Below are 14,677 nucleotides of genomic sequence, written 5' to 3'. Positions count from 1 at the left end.
TGTGTCCAGGATTGTCCTGGGATAGAGCTGTAATTGGTTAGACGGGAAGAGATGTAGGCAGACACTGTGTCTAGGATTGTCCTGTGGATAGAGCTGTAATTGGTTAGATGGGAAGAGATGTAGGCAGACGCTGTGTCTAGGATTGTCCTGTGGATAGAGCTGTAATTGGTTAGACGGGAAGAGATGTAGGCAGACACTGTGTCCAGGATTGTCCAGTGGATAGAGCTGTAATTGGTTAGACGGGAAGAGATGTAGGCAGACGCTGTGTCTAGGATTGTCCTGTGGATAGAGCTGTAATTGGTTGGACGGGGAGAGATGTAGGCAGACACTGTGTCTAGGATTGTCCTGTGGATAGAGCTGTAATTGGTTAGACGGGAAGAGATGTAGGCAGACACTGTGTCCAGGATTGTCCTGGGATAGAGCTGTAACTGGTTAGACTGGAAGAGATGTAGCCAGATGCTGTGTCTAGGATTGTCCTGGGATAGAGCTGTAATTGGTTAGACGGGAAGAGATGTAGCCAGACGCTGTGTCTAGGATTGTCCTGTGGATAGAGCTGTAATTGGTTAGACGGGAAGAGATGTAGGCAGACACTGTGTCTAGGATTGTCCTGGGATAGAGCTGTAATTGGTTGGACGGGAAGAGATGTAGGCAGACACTGTGTCTAGGATTGTCCTGGGATAGAGCTGTAATGGTTGGACGGGAAGAGATGTAGGCAGACACTGTGTCCAGGATTGTCCTGGGATAGAGCTGTAATGGTTGGACCGGAAGAGATGTAGGCAGACACTGTGTCCAGGATTGTCCTGGGATAGAGCTGTAACTGGTTAGACTGGAAGAGATGTAGGCAGACACTGTGTCTAGGATTGTCCTGGGATAGAGCTGTAATGGTTGGACCGGAAGAGATGTAGGCAGACACTGTGTCCAGGATTGTCCTGGAATAGAGCTGTAATTGGTTAGACGGGAAGAGATGTAGGCAGACACTGTGTCCAGGATTGTCTTGTGGATAGAGCTGTAATTGGTTAGACGGGAAGAGATGTAGGCAGACGCTGTGTCTAGGATTGTCCTGTGGATAGAGCTGTAATGGTTGGACCGGAAGAGATGTAGGCAGACACTGTGTCTAGGATTGTCCTGTGGATAGAGCTGTAATTGGTTGGACGGGAAGAGATGTAGGCAGACACTGTGTCCAGGATTGTCCTGTGGATAGAGCTGTAATTGGTTAGACGGGAAGAGATGTAGGCAGACGCTGTGTCTAGGATTGTCCTGTGGATAGAGCTGTAATTGGTTGGACGGGGAGAGATGTAGGCAGACACTGTGTCTAGGATTGTCCTGTGGATAGAGCTGTAATTGGTTAGACGGGAAGAGATGTAGGCAGACACTGTGTCCAGGATTGTCCTGGGATAGAGCTGTAACTGGTTAGACTGGAAGAGATGTAGCCAGACGCTGTGTCTAGGATTGTCTTGGGATAGAGCTGTAACTGGTTAGACGGGAAGAGATGTAGGCAGACACTGTGTCCAGGATTGTCCTGGGATAGAGCTGTTATTGGTTAGACGGGAAGAGATGTAGGCAGACACTGTGTCCAGGATTGTCCTGGGATAGAGCTGTAACTGGTTAGACTGGAAGAGATGTAGGCAAACTCGGTGTCTGGGATTGAGCTGTAATTGGTTAGACGGGAAGAGATGTAGGCAGACACTGTGTCTAGGATTGTCCTGGGATAGAGCTGTAATGGTTGGACCGGAAGAGATGTAGGCAGACACTGTGTCTAGGATTGTCCTGGGATAGAGCTGTAATTGGTTAGCGGGAAGAGATGTAGGCAGACACTGTGTCCAGGATTGTCCTGGGATAGAGCTGTAATTGGTTAGACGGGAAGAGATGTAGGCAGACACTGTGTCCAGGATTGTCCTGGGATAGAGCTGTAATGGTTAGACCGGAAGAGCTGTCGGCAGACATTGTGTCCTGGATTGTCCTGTGGATAGAGCTGTAATTGGTTAGACTGGAAGAGATGTAGGCAGACACTGTGTCTAGGATTGTCCTGGAATAGAGCTGTAATTGGTTGGACGGGAAGAGATGTAGGCAGACACTGTGTCTAGGATTGTCCTGGGATAGAGCTGTAATTGGTTAGACGGGAAGAGATGTAGGCAGACACTGTGTCTAGGATTGTCCTGGGATAGAGCTGTAATTGGTTAGACGGGAAGAGATGTAGGCAGACACTGTGTCCAGGATTGTCCTGGAATAGAGCTGTAATTGGTTGGACGGGAAGAGATGTAGGCAGACACTGTGTCTAGGATTGTCCTGGGATAGAGCTGTAATTGGTTAGACGGGAAGAGATGTAGGCAGACACTGTCTCTAGGATTGTCCTGGGATAGAGCTGTAATTGGTTGGACGGGAAGAGATGTAGGCAGACACTGTGTCTAGGATTGTGTTGTGGATAGAGCTGTAATTGGTTAGACGGGAAGAGATGTAGGCAGACGCTGTGTCTAGGATTGTCCTGTGGATAGAGTTGTAATGGTTGGACCGGAAGAGATGTAGGCAGACACTGTGTCTAGGATTGTCCTGTGGATAGAGTTGTAATGGTTGGACCGGAAGAGATGTAGGCAGACACTGTGTCTAGGATTGTCCTGTGGATAGAGCTGTAATTGGTTAGACGGGAAGAGATGTAGGCAGACACTGTGTCCAGGATTGTCCTGTGGATAGAGCTGTAATTGGTTAGACGGGAAGAGATGTAGGCAGACGCTGTGTCTAGGATTGTCCTGTGGATAGAGCTGTAATGGTTGGACCGGAAGAGATGTAGGCAGACACTGTGTCTAGGATTGTCCTGGGATAGAGCTGTAATTGGTTAGACTGGAAGAGATGTAGGCAGACACTGTGTCCAGGATTGTCCTGGGATAGAGCTGTAATTGGTTAGACGGGAAGAGATGTAGGCAGACACTGTGTCCAGGATTGTCTTGTGGATAGAGCTGTAATTGGTTAGACGGGAAGAGATGTAGGCAGACGCTGTGTCTAGGATTGTCCTGTGGATAGAGCTGTAATGGTTGGACCGGAAGAGATGTAGGCAGACACTGTGTCTAGGATTGTCCTGGGATAGAGCTGTAATTGGTTAGACTGGAAGAGATGTAGGCAGACACTGTGTCCAGGATTGTCCTGTGGATAGAGCTGTAATTGGTTAGACGGGAAGAGATGTAGCCAGACGCTGTGTATAGGATTGTCCTGGGATAGAGCTGTAACTGGTTAGACTGGAAGAGATGTAGGCAGACACTGTGTCTAGGATTTTCCTGGGATAGAGCTGTAACTGGTTAGACTGGAAGAGATGTAGGCAGACTCGGTGTCTGGGATTGAGCTGTAATTGGTTAGACGGGAAGAGATGTAGGCAGACACTGTGTCTAGGATTGTCCTGGGATAGAGCTGTAATGGTTGGACCGGAAGAGATGTAGGCAGACACTGTGTCTAGGATTGTCCTGGAATAGAGCTGTAATTGGTTAGCGGGAAGAGATGTAGGCAGACACTGTGTCCAGGATTGTCCTGGGATAGAGCTGTAATTGGTTAGACGGGAAGAGATGTAGGCAGACACTGTGTCCAGGATTGTCCTGGGATAGAGCTGTAATGGTTAGACCGGAAGAGCTGTCGGCAGACACTGTGTCCTGGATTGTCCTGGGATAGAGCTGTAATTGGTTAGACTGGAAGAGATGTAGGCAGACACTGTGTCTAGGATTGTCCTGGGATGGAGCTGTAATTGGTTAGACTGGAAGAGATGTAGGCAGACACTGTGTCTAGGATTGTCCTGGGATAGAGCTATAATGGTTAGACGGGAAGAGATGTAGGCAGACACTGTGTCTAGGATTGTCCTGTGGATAGAGCTGTAATTGGTTAGACGGGAAGAGATGTAGGCAGACACTGTGTCTAGGATTGTCCTGGGATAGAGCTGTAATTGGTTAGACGGGAAGAGATGTAGGCAGACACTGTGTCCAGGATTGTCCTGTGGATAGAGCTGTAATTGGTTAGACGGGAAGAGATGTAGGCAGACACTGTGTCCAGGATTGTCCTGGGATAGAGCTGTAATGGTTAGACCGGAAGAGCTGTCGGCAGACACTGTGTCCTGGATTGTCCTGGGATAGAGCTGTAATTGGTTAGACTGGAAGAGATGTAGGCAGACACTGTGTCTAGGATTGTCCTGGGATGGAGCTGTAATTGGTTAGACTGGAAGAGATGTAGGCAGACACTGTGTCTAGGATTGTCCTGGGATAGAGCTATAATGGTTAGACGGGAAGAGATGTAGGCAGACACTGTGTCTAGGATTGTCCTGTGGATAGAGCTGTAATTGGTTAGACGGGAAGAGATGTAGGCTGACACTGTGTCTAGGATTGTCCTGGGATAGAGCTGTAATTGGTTAGACGGGAAGAGATGTAGGCAGACACTGTGTCCAGGATTGTCCTGTGGATAGAGCTGTAATTGGTTAGACGGGAAGAGTTGTAGGCAGACACTGTGTCTAGGATTGTCCTGGGATAGAGCTGTAATTGGTTAGACGGGAAGAGATGTAGGCAGACTCTGTGTCTAGGATTGTCCTGGGATAGAGCTGTAATTGGTTAGACGGGAAGAGATGTACGCAGACTCTGTGTCTAGGATTGTCCTGGGATAGAGCTGTAATTGGTTAGACGGGAAGAGATGTAGGCAGACACTGTGTCTAGGATTGTCCTGGGATAGAGCTGTAATTGGTTAGATGGGAAGAGATGTAGGCATACTCTGTGTCTAGGATTGTCCTGGGATAGAGCTGTAATTGGTTAGACGGGAAGAGATGTAGGCAGACACTGTGTCTAGGATTGTCCTGGGATAGAGCTGTAATGGTTGGACCGGAAGAGATGTAGGCAGACACTGTGTCCAGGATTGTCCTGTGAATAGAGCTGTAATGGTTGGACCGGAAGAGATGTAGGCAGACACTGTGTCTAGGATTGTCCTGGGATAGAGCTGTAATTGGTTAGACGGGAAGGGATATAGGCAGACACTGTGTCCAGGATTTTCCTGTGGATAGAGCTGTAATTGGTTAGACGGGAAGAGATGTTGGCAGACACTGTGTCTAGGATTGTCCTGTGGATAGAGCTGTAATTGGTTAGACGGGAAGAGATGTAGGCAGACACTGTGTCTAGGATTGTCCTGGGATAGAGCTGTAATTGGTTGGACGGGAAGAGATGTAGGCAGACACTGTGTCCAGGATTGTCCTGTGGTTGGAGAGGCTATGTGCACTTTTGATTTGAGGATGGGGTACGTGGGTGGACATTTTCCACCTCCCATTGGTGTCATTGCTTTGTATCACCTCGGGGTGGGACTAGGCAGAGTGGCCTCTGATTGGTTGGTTTGATTCTCGCTCTCTTTTTCTCTCCCAGGCTCTGGCTAGTATGAGCCTCAACACGCAGCCTATTCTGAACCTAGAGAAGTTTCACGAGGGGCAGGAGTTGCCGATGCTGAGTAACAGGCCACAAAATGACCCACAGTCCACGCCTTCCACAGAGTTTAACCCCCTCATCTATGGGAACGACGTGGATTCTGTGGATGTTGCAACCAGGTGAGTGTAATTGGATTGTTGTGCACTTTCTGCTTTCCGTGTCGGGCTGCTTGGTGGCCTGCCCACTGCCTGAAGGGTAAGCTTGAATAGTGATTGCTTGTTCTCCAGCCTTTCTCTGCACCTTTCATTTTGGCTTCTTAACACAAGTCCCCAGATTACAAACTCCGGTGCCATTGGTTCTCCATTTTAAGAGATTCAGCGATCTGGAGCATATGCACCTTTGTGTGCTGTACCTGTGTGTAAAGAGCACACAGGAGGATTGTCAGGGAGGTAAGGTTAGTATTTTACATGGTTAAATGTGTCTGGCTTCTCCATCATCCATCATGGAGTCTTCAATACCATTCATAAACACTGAATATCACTGCCCACTTGAAGGAATCTGATGCCCATGTCAAGGTAACGCTGTCCGTTTATCTTGTACAAAGGTATCCATAAGTAGGTTCCTGAAGGCCCCACCACCCACAGCCCCTCCCACCTCCCAGGGCTGCTTAATGGAGGCCACAGCAGGGGTGCGCTGCCGGCGAGCTGAAGGCACACCAAAGACAAGCCCATCTGTGCCCGTCCACGCCTGGACGGCACACAGTGCCACAAACCCTGGTCCTCTTCACGCAACAACTGCTGCATGGGCTCACCACAGCTGGACCGTTCACCTGCATCCACTGCCGCTTCAGCATGATCACCAGCTCACCAAACATCACCACACCCACCACAAACGACTACACCCTCCGGTTCAACTCAACTGCCTCCTGATCAACACCAGATCATTCTGCAAACACGCCACCTAGGTATGGGCCACCATCTCCACCCTTGCCCAAAACATTACCTTCATCACTGAGACCTGGCTCACCCCCACGCCAGCCTCTTACATCACCATTGCAACGCCCTCCAGCTACAAAATGAAACACAGAGACCATATCAACAAACACTGGGGAGGCATCACCATCAGGCACAAGGAATCCATCACCTGCTCCATCAACCACAGCTGGGCCACAGTAACTTTGCAACAAGAGACTGATGTCATCAGCACCACCCAGCCCAACATCATGGCAAACACTGGATCCACCAGTAGAGAATTGCAACGTCTGGATCACCAACGCTGCCAACCAAGTCACCCCATCCAAACGAGTCTGCTGAGCCAGAACTCAGCACAGCAAAACATGAATGCAAACAACAGGAGGGAAAATGGTTGACCGAGCCACCTACAAAACCACCCTCAGCAACTACCACCACCAGCTCAAAGCTGCAAAAAAGGAGGCCCTCTCATACCTCATCGAAACCAGCACTAACCGAACCAAGGAACTTTTCACCTTTGTCTGAGAATTTTCCTGCCCCTCACCTACAGAAAACACGATCCCTCCCAAAATCTCTGCGACTCTCTCGCTGACCACTTCCACAAGATAGCGACCATCTTGACAAACTTAGAACTCCAACCTTCAGACATTCTCAGCAACCCACCACCGAACCACCACTACCGCCAACCACGCAATCACCGCATAGGAACAACACAGCATACCAACAACCACCACTGTAATGACATCTATTCACTCAGTGGACCCCCACCGACCGCTGCCCCACCATCTCTTCAACCCCGTAAGCAACAAGATCAGTCAACAAACCGCCACCATCTTCGAGGGCTTCATAACTACAACCACCTTCCCGATGCTTCTAAGCATACGGAGGTCAGGCCCTTCCACTAGAAACTATCAGCCTGCCCTAGAAAAATACATCACCCAACACCTCAAAAACCTCTACTGGCTCTCAATCCACAAGCTCCTGACCCACGCATACACAGCCCTCCAACACATTGGATCGCACTTCAGGAACCACCACCTGACTTTACACAAACACTCCAGAAACCTGCGCTTCGAACACCGACATGCACCCTCCCTCTCCACCTACGCACCTCCGCCTCGCTCAGCCGCTTCAGGAAGGGACTCAAGAGCTCGCTCTGTGACTGAGATCCACAGCGCCGCACCTGGATACCCCCCGGGGTGATAAGTAGCGCTTTACAAATACTAATTGATTGAGCTGGAAAAGGTTTTAAAAAGCTCCTAAAAACTTGGCTGTTTTAGTTAGTTCTTCTGAACTTCTACTTCGGCAAAGCGCAGAGATATTCCTTGGGGGATGATTCGTAGCGCTATACTAAGTAATGTTAACATAACATTGTCTAAGAGGAGGTACAGCAGGGCCCTTATGAGGAAGAATGTCAGGCTGCATTTTGTGATTATATTCAGCTTATTGGGATTTTAAAATGAGGAGGAGACGAGTGTCTGGCTTAACACTACAGGGGAGATGCAGGAATCATGTTCCTTCATAGGATGGAGCGTTCCCTTAAGGAAAGTAGCAAATACCTTCCAATGATACCTAGTGTCGTCCACCGTGGGAGGGAGCTGTGTACGACACCAGCATCTTTAAAGCAGGAGGCACTAAAGAAGAGAGCAGATATCCATCCTCCTCACCAGACCTAGCATACATGTTTCTTTTCCACAGCAAGGAAGAGGTCAGTCGTTCCTCCATCTACTACAGGCTCACCACATGACCAAGAAAGGGAAAGGCAGCTGCAGCTCGGAAAAGAGCAATGACGCCTTTGAAATTCTATGAGTGGACTTTTGAAGGCAGCTCTGAGAGGACGTTTTTTAGTATTCTCTCCAACGAGCAAAAGAAAATAGAAGCATCCATTGTGTACACAGGTTTAAAATCCTCCTTGGACCGAGCAGACACGTTGTCAGCACAGTGTAAATCACAATTGGAGCCAAGAGGGAAAACAGGCAGGGTCGCCCTCCACTCAAAAGTCATAGAAAAAATCAACAAGACCCTGTCCAGGGGCGTCAAAAGTGAGTCAGTAAGGGAGGAGAACAGTCCTAAAGTACTGGTAACCACTCCAGCATCCCACAATTAGTGTGGAAGTGCTAGAACTGCTATGCGCCAAAATGAAATAAAAGACCACTTTTCCTTGACAGGCCAACAACGAGCACCCAGTTGTGTGACCCTACTAGGTCTACCACACACCTCCACCTTCAGCATATGGAGTCACATTCTCCTCGAGAAAAAATGTGTGAAAACCAAGTGACACCTCACGGAAACACCACCAGCGGGGTAACTGGTATGAAATTTCCAGACAGGCCCCTGTCTCATCATCGGTCGTCACTTGGTCCTCAAAGAAAAAGAGGGAAAGAGTGTCCAAACACAAACAACACAAATATGTGAAAAAATTGTGAGAAGCAGAGACAGTCTGCTAGTGACAAACATATAACATACAAAAGTGCATAAAACACACAGCACCCAATTCCCTTAATCAACTTTATTCATAGGGACAGTTTTTTGGTGCTGTGTCAATAAAAAGGCTGGTAGCTACTCCTGCATACCATTACCTTGTGCCAGTGCCGACATGTTTCACTGCCTTATTCTGTTGAGCAGTTTCATCAGGGCTGCACACTATGCTGCCACTTAACTTTGGACACTTGCTCTTTGTTTGCTGTCAAGGAAAAACACGGTCGAATGGAATCATTAAAATCATGTAAACCCATAAAACGAAATAGAAGTACTGTCCTTCATAAGTGTGTAAACATATTTACCCTCAGGCAACCTAGTTAGCCATACCGGTAGCCTAAGGGATGGACAAGATGTGTGGAACTCCGGACGTGAGATCCTACAATCACTCCAGCCTTTAACTGTATGCTGGGACAAACAGAAAACACAGTATGAGATGCGCTCTAGAGCACATGGGCGTGTCACACTGCCGGTGTTTATCTATGGAGCCGGGAACTCAAGACGGCATGGACGAGATAACACGCTCCGTCTGAGCGGTCACGGTGAGGAGTATTTGGGCGCGGGTAGTCTGAGAGCAGTCCCGCTCCTCACACGGGACGGATTGATTACCTGTTACGCTAGACGCTATAGTGGCTAAATGAGAGGTCCGCCTGTCTAGAAAAATGTGTACAAACTAGCACTCCGGGGTGGCGCTGGTGGTATCGACTCTGCAGAATGTTATCCTGCCCGGTGCAGGTTGCTGCAAGTTTGATTATGGCACGGAGGGGCGCATGAATTAGTGTCACCTATTACAAGTAGAGTCATTACACTCGTAGGGTTTGACACGCGGTGCGGTGCAGACTAGGTCTGACTATCTGATTCTTGTCATCAGTAGAGCTTCATGTATGATCTAGAGCGCATCTCATACTGTGTTTTCTGTTTGTCCCAGCATACAGTTAAAGGCTGGAGTGATTGTAGGATCTCACGTCCGGAGTTCCACACATCTTGTCCATCCCTTAGGCTACCGGTATGGCTAACTAGGTTGCCTGAGGGTAAATATGTTTACACACTTATGAAGGACAGTACTTCTATTTCGTTTTATGGGTTTACATGATTTTAATGATTCCATTCGACCGTGTTTTTCCTTGACAGCAAACAAAGAGCAAGTGTCCAAAGTTAAGTGGCAGCATAGTGTGCAGCCCTGATGAAACTGCCCAACAGAATAAGGCAGTGAAACATGTCGGCACTGGCACAAGGTAATGGTATGCATGAGTAGCTACCAGCCTTTTTATTGACACAGCACCAAAAAACGGTCCCTATGAATAAAGTTGATTAAGGGAATTGGGTGCTGTGTGTTTTATGCACTTTTGTATGTTATATGTTTGTCACTAGCAGACTGTCTCTGCTTGTCACAATTTTTTCACATATTTGTGTTGTTTGTGTTTGGACACTCTTTCCCTCTTTTTCTTTGAGGACCAAGTGACGACCGATGATGAGACAGGGGCCTGTCTGGAAATTTCATACCAGTTACCCCGCTGGTGGTGTTTCCGTGAGGTGTCACTTGGTTTTCACACATTTTTTCTCGAGGAGAATGTGACTCCATATGCTGAAGGTGGAGGTGTGTGGTAGACCTAGTAGGGTCACACAACTGGGTGCTCGTTGTTGGCCTGTCAAGGAAAAGTGGTCTTTTATTTCATTTTGGCGCATAGCAGTTCTAGCACTTCCACACTAATTGTGGGATGCTGGAGTGGTTACCAGTACTTTAGGACTGTTCTCCTCCCTTACTGACTCACTTTTGACGCCCCTGGACAGGGTCTTGTTGATTTTTTCTATGACGTTGTCAGCACAGGACTGGTCCTCACAGGCATGCTTGAGGATTTCATGGTTCAGGCCAGAAGTATAAGACTACTTAACCCCCTATGAGATTCCAGGTGAGCATCTCTTTGGGCCAGACACAATAAAACGAATTAGGAAGGATACATACATAAACTGCTAACGCAATGGGAAGCTTCCTACTGAGCAGTCTTATTGTAAAGAAACTTCCACTCCCAATAGTGACCCAGTCCACACGGATACCAGCAGCAGCAGGCTAACTGTGGACTGCTGCTGGGCCCATCATAGCAGCGCCAGTCTCCCTGTCACAGACCGCTTTTGAGGGGACGAGGAGACAGAAGAAGCTGGAGCCCAAGAGGGTTCAGCCACTACCTCCAAAGTAAAAGATTTGTTTTTCCGATCAGACTACCTCAGTAGGTGGGACACTGATGATGTCCTTTTCAAACGAGTGAAGTCACATACTGCATTGCTAGTCATAAATGCTTTAATAATTCCCCACTACGTGCACGGACGCTGGGACACCTATTTCCATGGTATTTTTCTATGAAACAGTATCCTAGATTGTTGAGTTCGTATCTAGTCCTGTGAAAGTAAAGGCTAACAAAGGCCTCATTTGTTCCTCTGTTCAAAGTAACACTAAGATTATCCTCATAGAATAGCGTTGCAGCCCTCAAATCCAGAGAAAATCCCCTCCAAACAGTGATCGCAAACACACAGCCTGATAGGCTTGCATTAACAATAAAGAGAACGTCCCTTGTCCCTTTAAGAAGCTGAGAGGCTCCACTTCCCCGAGTGCACTCTGCTGGCAGTCGCCTCCCAGAGTTCAGTTTCTCTGGCTTGTGAGTGTCGGATGTCAGAGCTCCTGCGAGGTCTCACAACTCAAAATGTCATCTTATTTCCCTGTCAGGAAAATATTTCCTTGTGGCATCTAGTGCTGTAGATTCCCACGCTCTTCATGCTCCTGCTATCAAGTGTTGGGCGCTCTGACGTGTACAATATGTGTTTCTCCAAAGAAGTCTTTTGAGTCACGTGGTAAAGTGACTCCTCCTATGAATGGTAGTGCACGTGGGCATCTGATTCACTCCACATTCTTATCTTCTGCTGTCAAGTGTAGAATTCTTTCCTTGTTTCTGATGTTTTCAAGTTTTATTATGATAAGGAACTCTTTATGAGGTCCACATAAAACAGCATATACATACAAACAAGAAATACTTAAAATATTATTCCATCGAAATTACAAGAGACATCTTAATACAAGTCCAAAAAACATTTTAAAAAGTTGTACAGTTTAAAAGCAAACATTTCATTAGGTGGGTTAATCAAGGCAGCCTTAAACAAAGAAGCAGATAATATGTTGAGTTGTAGGCAAATTGGTCTTAACCATCTACGCCTGCAAGGCATCAGTGTCGGACAGACAAACATGACGTGATCTAAGTCCTGATCATACAATTGACAAAGATCACAGCGTGCCGAATGACCAAACCAGCTGGCATGTAGAACTTTCAGCGGAAGCAAATTGTGTCTTAATAAATACACAAGGCGCCTGGCGCCATGGGAGATATTCCAATACATATATGGTTGAGCTTTCCGCAGGGTATAAGATTCAATAACAGGCGTACAACCTTTTTTTGCTAGACAGAGGTCTCTATCCTGACAAAACCCCAATTCCCAGGAGGCTGACTTCAGAACCGTTTTTAATTGGAGAGAGGACAATAGAAATAAAGTCTCCTCATCCAATTTCAATTTTAACACGGCAAATCTGAAGTTTTTTACAATCAGTGAGAAGTCATTAAGAGATCCTAATAATTCATTTTTTATAAGAACTCGTAAAGTATTAGGTTCACCTTTAGATAAAGCTACTACCCAACGTATGATACTTGCCAAACCTTGGACCCAGCTGCTACGTAAACCCAGCTCCTGTCTCAAGGAGGCAGTTGAATTTGCAGTACCTACAGACATTAAACTACGTAAAATTTTCCCTTCCGCAGAGTTTAAAAAACTCCACTTTTTTAGATCAACTAACTCAATACCGTATAACAGGGAGGCAGGAACTTTCGCTCTAAAAACATCTAAGAGAATAGAAAAATGCCTTCTACCTGTGGCTTTATATAGGGAAACTAAGCTCTTTCCCTGCGAAATAGCCTTACAAGAGTTATTGTCAATGTGTAGTTTGTCACTTAAATTATAAGTGACAATTTTACCTAGGAAGGTATAAGATTTCACACATTCCAGTTTTTTCCCCCCCACAACCCATGGATAGTTAAGGCATTTAGGCTTCTTTCTACCAGAAAAACAAATAACTTTGCTTTTTGCCGTGTTTATAGATAAGAAGTGGCTTTCAGCATATTCAGACAATGCATGCAGCCGATTGTTCAAGCCCTTTGGGGTGAGATCCAAAATCAAGATGTCATCTGCATACATAAGGCATGCAATTGGAGCTCCACCCAAATACGGGGCAATACCGGCGCAAGCAGAGAGAGTAACGGGTAGATCAACTGTATATAAAGAAAAAAGCAATGGAGCCAAAAGGCAACCTTGCTTCAACCCGTTGGAGGTGGGAATTAATTTAGATACACCACGTTCACCTCCAAGTAGAACTCTGCACCAAGTGTCAGAATAAAGGGCGCGAATTAACTTAATAAGGAATGAAGGCATACCCAAGTTAACTAACTTTCTCCAAAGCAAAATTCTATCTACCTTATCAAAGGCGGTGGAGAAATCAATAAAGGCGCCATATACCTGACCACCACGGACTTTCACATATTTTTCATTGATAACTTGTAATGCAGTCAGGTTGTCAAGAGTTCCGTGATTTTGTCTGAAACCTGTTTGCTCCATGGGAAGGATTTTATGTTCAAATACCCATTGATTCATTAAAGTAAGCACACATTTTGCAAAGACCTTACCAATCGCATCAAGCAGAGCTATTTGACGATAGTTTTGTGGTAGATCTCGTGCCCCTTTTTTATATAAAGGGACAATAATACTTCCTTTCCAGGAGGGGGGGACTGTTCCGCTAGAAAAACAAAATTTAAACACTGGGAAGAGTATTTTACTCCAAAGTTCACTCTGGTTTTTTAATACTAAAATTGGGATTTTATCAGGACCCATCGCACCAGAGGAGCGCATATTCTTAATGGCACATTCAATTTCCTTTTCTGTGGGACAGTCAGGTATACGTGAGACATTATCCAATTCAACATTAAAAACATGAAAATTATTGCTACTGTACAACTTCTCAATATAATTAACCCACACCTGTTCCTCAATGGCAATAGGCGTAGGACTGGCTCTGGTACCACAACCTTTGCCAATTAGGGACCAGAATGTCTTGGCTTGGCCATTATAAGAAGCTTCCCTCAGTTGGATCCAGAGGGCATCTTCCTTAGACCGTTTTAAGCGGGCCTTGAGCCTAACTCTCCTTCTTTTTAAGAGAAGCAACTTAGACTTAGCTTCTTCGGTAAAGAATAAAAATTGCCCCCTTACAACTTTGTTTATTTCTCTATTTAAAGCCCTTAGTGGATGAGGGACCACAAGGGATTGTTTCAGACCTGGTTTCTTTTTTGCACTAGCCGTTACAGAATCTAAAAAATTATTAAAACATAACAGCACTCTCCCTTCCCAGAGGGGTAAATTCTCAACAGTAAAATACAAAAGAGGCATCAGATTTCCAACAATACAAGGGTTCCAAAAACATTTCCCTGAGCTGGAGTCAAAATTCACAGAATCTGTATCCAGACTCCACGGATCCGCTTTTTGAAGCTTAACAGATACAGAAAGCGACAACACATTATGGTCACTAAGATTAGTCTCAATGACCTTCATATCCTTCAATAGGTGAAAACCGGCATAGTCTACCATGATAAAATCAATAATAGATTTTCCCTTTTCAGATTTACGAGTATAAGCTGCCGGGATGTCGGATGGAAGCCTCCCATTTACTATTAAGCATTCAACATTAAGTAGACCCTCTAATATAATTTTACCTCTTTTGTTAATTTTGATTTTGGAGGGAAACTGGGCTGATGGTATATTCAAAGACTCTTC

At 46.2% G+C, this 14,677-nt stretch overlaps 1 protein-coding gene across 11 annotated transcripts in view; it reads left to right on the top strand.

Annotated features, from left to right (window-relative positions):
- The window catches only part of MADD (MAP kinase activating death domain), an 853,817-nt gene that overhangs the window by 219,114 nt on the left and 620,026 nt on the right, over positions 1 to 14,677 (top strand). For all 11 annotated transcript variants that reach the window (XM_078684455.1, XM_078684462.1, XM_078684460.1 and 8 more), the window contains one exon: positions 5,370 to 5,548. In XM_078684455.1, the coding sequence (XP_078540581.1) occupies positions 5,370 to 5,548 (179 nt within the window). The remainder of the gene's footprint in view (positions 1 to 5,369; positions 5,549 to 14,677) is intronic.

Source organism: Lissotriton helveticus, chromosome 3_2 (assembly GCF_964261635.1).
Source record: "Lissotriton helveticus chromosome 3_2, aLisHel1.1, whole genome shotgun sequence".
Classification (NCBI taxonomy): Eukaryota; Metazoa; Chordata; class Amphibia; order Caudata; family Salamandridae; genus Lissotriton; species Lissotriton helveticus.
Note: the sequence above shows the minus strand (reverse complement) of the source record. Positions and strands in the feature narration are given on the sequence as shown.